Genomic DNA, 6,129 nt, shown 5'->3' with positions numbered 1-6,129 from the left:
AACGGTTTTTTTAAAAAAAAAAAAAAAAAAAAAAAGACACCCTGCCTGTAGCAGATAATTTTTTTTAGAATGAATTTTTAAATTTAATGTATTATTTATTGTTATTATTCAATTCAACCAGAAAGAGAGAATGAGAAAGCAAGATCTCGGGTCCAGAATTTGAACCACAGTTGACCATGTGGAAATCCAGCACCTTAACTACCATACCACCTGCAACAGGTGCCTCCATTATGATAGGTGGCTTTTGTTAAGGATGAAAGTTTCAACTCTTGGGATGTAACTGTTGTTATGGTCAGGTAGATGTATAATACAAAACTTTTCTAAACAGATTATATAACAGGAAACAGAGCACACTAAAAATGCTGGGAAGTTGAGATATTTTAATTTTCCTTTAGTTGGAGTACTTGAAGCAACAGTTAAAAAGACAAGCTACCTTGACGGGCATGGTGGAAGTGCCTTTAGATAAAAACAAAAGCCAACTACAGTTTTGGAGTTTCTTAATTGATAGTAGAAGTTGAGTATCCTTTATGTAAACTGCCTAGGGCCATTAGGTGTTTCATATTTTGGATTTTTTTCAGATTTAGGAATATATGCATAAACTCTAAATATCTTAGAGATGGGACCTTAGTTAAAACATAAAATTCATTAATGTTTTATGTACACCTCGTACACATAGTGAGGTTATTTTAGATCTTTTTTTTTTTATTTATTGGAGAGATTTTTTTGCTATAAGGCACATGCACTCGCCAGAAATACAGAGAGAGACAGAGAGACAGAAAGCAAGAAATTAACCCCCGGGGGGATGGCCACACCGCAATCCCTTCTCCTCCATTTTCCCCTTGGGTTCTTGGGCACGCACGCACATGCGCCTGGCGTGAGTTTAAGCCACTGGGTCTGGGACTCAAACTGTGGTCGACTACATGGGAGTCCAGTGACATAGCCATTATGCCAGCTGCTGGTCCTGTTTTCCTCTCTCTTTTTAAGAAAATTTATTCATTTTTTTTCTTACTTGAGCAGGATAGACAGAAAGATATGCACCCCACGCCATGATCTACCCTCAGCTTCAGCCAGCCCCAGGTTATGGGTATATGTGCACCCCACATATTCAAGGAGGTCTCTTGATGCAAACCCAGGACCTTCTCATGTAGGTCAGCCTCAGAGTGTTACATTATACTGCCATGCCATCTGGCCCTATACAGTATTTCATATTGCAGTGTTTCGACTGACTTGTCACATGAGGTCAGGTGTGGACTGTGTCCCTTGTGACATCATGTTAGTGCTCAGAAGATGTTAGATTTTGAAACATTCTGGATTTCAAATTAGGATGCACAACATTTTATATGCAAAAATGGCCTTTTTCCCTAAAATTATCTGTGATACAGGCAAAGATGAAAATTATTCTTGTCTTTTGGCCTGGATTTAACATAGTCTAGCCAGGTAAATATGAGGTGTACTACTGAGAATGAAACTATTTCAAGACAATCTTTTAAATATTGATTTGATTTTATAGTTTTCTTATCAATAATCCCAAGCCTAAGATCCTTTTTCTTTTAGAGAGAATATTGTTCTTGGGCACATGTGCTTGCTGGAGAGAAAGACAGTGAGAGAGACAGACAGAGACAGAAAGTGAGAAATCACCCCCTCCCTGTCAGGGGAGATGGCTATATTGCAATCTCTTTTCCTCTACTCTCCTCTTGGGATTTTGGGTATGCTCACACTCCTGCCTGGCATGAGTTTCAAGTCACCAGGTCTGGAGCTTGAACTTTAGTTAGCCATATGGGAGTCCAAGTGATGTAACCATTACATCATTTGCTGGTCCCAAGATTTTTTTTTTTAAGAGATGTTTGCTGTAGGGTGTATGTGCTTGCTAGAGAGACAGAGACAGAGAGAGAGATATCACCCTCTCAGGGGTTATGGCCACAATACAGTCCCTTCTTCACTCTCCTCTCAGGATCTTGGGCACACATACACACACACCCAATGTGAATTTCAAGCCTCCGGGTCTGGCCATGTGGGATTCCAATGACGTAACCATTGCGCCTTCTTGGTCCCCAAGATCCTTTTAAAAAATTATTTACTTTATTCATTTTTTAAAGAATTATTCTATCTAGTTTATTCATTCATTTATTTATGTATTTTAATTTGCTATAGGGCACGTGTGCTCACTAGAAAGAGACAGAGAGGGAAAATGAGAAAGCAAAGCACTAGGTCTGAAACTTAAATCATGGTTGGCCATGCAGGAGTCCAGCACCCTCATCACTATGCCATCTCTTGGCCCCTGAAACCCAATATTCTTATAACTGTATTTGACTTTGGAGCATCATTGTTTCCTCAGTAATTAAATGCTTGATGTCATCGGTCCTTGTGACCAGCAAAAACAAAGGATATGTCCCTCATGTGGTCCCCCTTTTGGACCATTTGGGCCTGTTTGGTTGGTTAGAGATATCGGGTCTGTATTCCTAATGGAGTAGGGCACTCCACATGGCCACAGTGAGAATGGGACAAGGAATGATTAAAATGAATCTTGGGAAATCACAATAAGGTTGGAAAAGGTTAAAGATGTAAGCCTTGTTCTGTTGACTTTTTTCCTCTGCACGTTTTAAGTTTCTAGTAGTAGTGATGGGGGTTGGGGTGGGACTATCTTCTTTGAGCTTTAGTTTCTTTGGAAATCTATTTCTTTTATTAGGAGAGCTTGTTGCTACAGGGCGTGTGCGCTTGCCAGAGAGTCAGAGAGAGATAGACAGAAAGTGAGAAATCACCCCCCTGGGGGTGGGGGGGAGATGGCCACGCCACAATCCCTTCTCCTCCACTCTCCTCTCGGGATTTTGGACATGCACACACATGCGCCCGGCATGAGTTTAAGCCACTGGGTCTGGGACTCAAACCGAGGTCGACTACATGGGAATCCAGTGACATAGCCATTACGCTAACTGCTGGTCCCAGGAAATCTTGTTTCTTTATAGTACTACTTAGGAATGTGTTGAAATGCTGCTGTGCTGAACTGATGGTTCAGTAACTGGCGGTAGGCTGGTTTTTTAATACAAATCTTGGGACCAGCAGTTGGCGTAATGGCTATGTTGCTAGACTCCCTTGCAGTTGACCACGATTTGAGTCCCGAACCCGGTGGCTTAAACTCACACCAGACACGTGTGCATGCATGCCCAAGATCCTGAAAGGAGAATGGAGGAGAAGGGATTATGGTGTGGCCATCTCCTCCAGGGTGATTTCTTGCTTTCTGTCTCTCTCTGTCTTTTTTGGTGCATGCATGCACCCTATATCAAAAAAAACCTCTTAAAAAAAAAAAAAAAAAAAAAAAACAAGAACAAAATAAAATCTTTCACCTTGAAGTTTGGTCTTTCAGGTTAAAATATGGAGCCCCATTTTGTAACATGGCAAAATTGGCATTATTTTAAGAATTCAAAAGCTCAGAAACCGTTTATTTGAAACATGAAGAAGAAAAATTATTTTCTCCTAACTTCAGTGAAGCTTTCCCTTTCCCTTGGCAGAATGAAATTAACACTGAAAATATGGTCAGCTCCATAGATCCTGAAAAGCAAGATTCTCCTCCTCCCAAACCACCAAGGACCCGCAGGTATTGTATGTCATATTTTCTCTGAAAAAATACTTCTGTTATACTCACTGGTAATTAAAATCCTAAATTCTGGATATTCTCAGTTACTTTTGTAACTTTTATTATAATTCTTTTGTTTTGTCGTAGCATTTGTATAGCAACTGATTACTGGTGTACTAACCCTTTTATTTCATTTTGTATAAAATTTTAGTAAGATGCCACTGTATCAGAACAAGGGACACAATCATCAGTTGACCATAGTTCCATATTTTGGTACATGATACAATTAAAATTTTAATTACTCAAAGGACTTCCATTTACTTGGATGACTGAAAAGTAATATACTTGCCAGTTAATGAAGTTAGATGATGCCCATCTCCATGCCTTGGTGGTTTAGACAGTTGAACTGGGGCCAGCAGATAGTGTAGTGGTTAGGGAGCTAGATTCCCACATGGCCAGCTGCAGTTTTGAGCCCCAGACCCAGTGGCTTAAAAGCATGCTAAGCACGTACGTACCTAGAATCCCAAGAGGAGAACAGAGAACAGAGGTCAAGGGATTGTGGCATGGCCATCCCCTCAGGGGGTGATTTCTTACTTTTCCTTCACTGCCTTCTATCTCTGTCTCTTTCTAGCGAACACACACACTCTATGGTAAAAACCTTTAAAAAAAGAAAGTTAGCTGGATCCTACATGGCTGACCCCCAGGTTCAAGTCCTAGACTTGGCGGTTTGAGAAACATGCTAGGGGTGCGTGTGTGTATACCCTAAGTCTCCAAAGAATGGTGGAATGGAAAGAGAAGGGATTACAGTGGGACCAATGTGTTTCTTGCCTCTCCCTCTCTTTCTAGCAAGTGCATTCACCTTCTAGCAAAATTTAAAAAGAAGTTATTAGAGTTTAATGTCATTATTAGCAAAAATGGGTTTATTTCTCTCTAGCTTCACTTTTATACCAAGGTCATTTATAATAGTTAAAGTCACATATATTCCTGTCCCTAACCCTTCTCTTTCAGATTAGTTGCCAAGGTAGTTATATGGTAGTATGGAAAGAACAGATACTTGGAAGGATATAGTTTTAAATACTTTTCATCCATTTAGCTCTGGATTCAAAATAAGTCACTTAACTTATTCAATCCTTGGAAGATTTATTTGTTTAAGTATTGTGCTAAGGATTTAAAAAACTATTAGAGTATTTTATAGTGTCTTTTTTATACATAGATCTGCTCAGATCAGTTGACCTTCTTTTAAAGTAGTAGGACTTACCCCCCCCACCCCGCCCCAGAGGACATCACTTCTTCCCCCTTAAATATTTGTTGAAAGTTGGGACCAGCAGTTAGTGTAATGGCTATGTCTCTGGACTCCCATGTAGTTGACCACAGTTGAAGTCCCAGACCCAGTGCCTTAAACTCAACGCCGGGTGCGTGTGTGCTTGCCCAAGATCCCGAGAAGAGAATAGAGGAGAAGGGATTGCAGCATGGCCATCCCCTTTGGGGCGTGATTTCTCAGTTTCTGTCTCTCTTTCTCTCTGTCTCTCTTGCGAGTGCACGCGCCCTATAGCAAAAAAACCTCTCCAAAAAAAAAAAATTGGTGAAAGTTGATTTAGGTTTGGTGAGGTGGCTAGGGTTGGGTCTCTGCACTGAGTTGTGAATGTTAAGAGATAAGCCGTCTTCACAAAAGTAAAAGCCTACAACTTTTCCTCAAAAAGTGAAAGTTTGGTCAGAATCTCTGAACTTCTCGGGGACCAGCAGATGGTGTGATGGTTAAGGTGCTGGACACTCCCACATGGCCAACCAGAGTTCAAGTCCTGAATTTGGTGGCTTACTTTCTCACTTCCTCTTTCTCTCACTCTCACCCTCTGTCTCTCTCTGGTCGAACTAAAAATTGAATGAATAAGTAAAATAAAATAAATATTATTAAAAAAAGATTTTATGATTCTGAGGTTTTAAAAGAAAAAGAATCTCTGAACTTCTCAAAAATAATTTATTTGTCTAACATTTTAACCATGTAAGGTTCTAACTGCCTATGAAGGAATGTCCTGAGTAGGAGAAAAAAACAGTATGCTCTGGTTATAAAGAGACTTTTTACGTTAGTAGGTCTCATTTCAAATTTTGGATGAAGTTGAGCAAGCTATTTTTCTCTGAATGCTTTTTACCTGCTATATTGAGATACAGTACTTTTCAGCATTGTTAACAATTAGCAGTAATTTATAGAGAGCATGTAGTTACATGCCTGGACTTCAGTTAGTAGATTTTTAAGATGTGATAATGATTAGTCTCTGGATTGCTTTTGCATGTTTCTCTGAGGCAGATCAGGCAGCCTATATATGTCTTAGCATTTAAATGCTCAAGACATGAACTGCATACTAACAAACCTTCCCAGTAGATCTTTCCTGTTTGATATCTCTGGCATCTACCAAAAGTAGCATTTTATGCCCCTATTGATTTTGGCCAATTAAAATTTAAAAAAAATTTTGTCTTAGATGGTAATTCCAAGATCCTAAAAGGAACTATTGACCTTAAAGGAAATTAAAAAATGTTTTTGTTGTCCTAGTATCTTTTTTTTT

General features: G+C 39.5%; 1 protein-coding gene across 4 annotated transcripts in view; it reads left to right on the top strand.

Annotated features, from left to right (window-relative positions):
• PTPN12 (protein tyrosine phosphatase non-receptor type 12) overlaps positions 1–6,129 on the top strand; it is a 125,515-nt gene that overhangs the window by 100,223 nt on the left and 19,163 nt on the right. For all 4 annotated transcript variants that reach the window (XM_014589368.2, XM_006140775.3, XM_006140774.3 and 1 more), the window contains one exon: positions 3,507–3,592. In XM_014589368.2, the coding sequence (XP_014444854.1) occupies positions 3,507–3,592 (86 nt within the window). The remainder of the gene's footprint in view (positions 1–3,506; positions 3,593–6,129) is intronic.

This window comes from Tupaia chinensis, unplaced genomic scaffold (assembly GCF_000334495.1).
Source record: "Tupaia chinensis unplaced genomic scaffold, TupChi_1.0 Scaffold000044_1, whole genome shotgun sequence".
Classification (NCBI taxonomy): Eukaryota; Metazoa; Chordata; class Mammalia; order Scandentia; family Tupaiidae; genus Tupaia; species Tupaia belangeri.
Note: the sequence above shows the minus strand (reverse complement) of the source record. Positions and strands in the feature narration are given on the sequence as shown.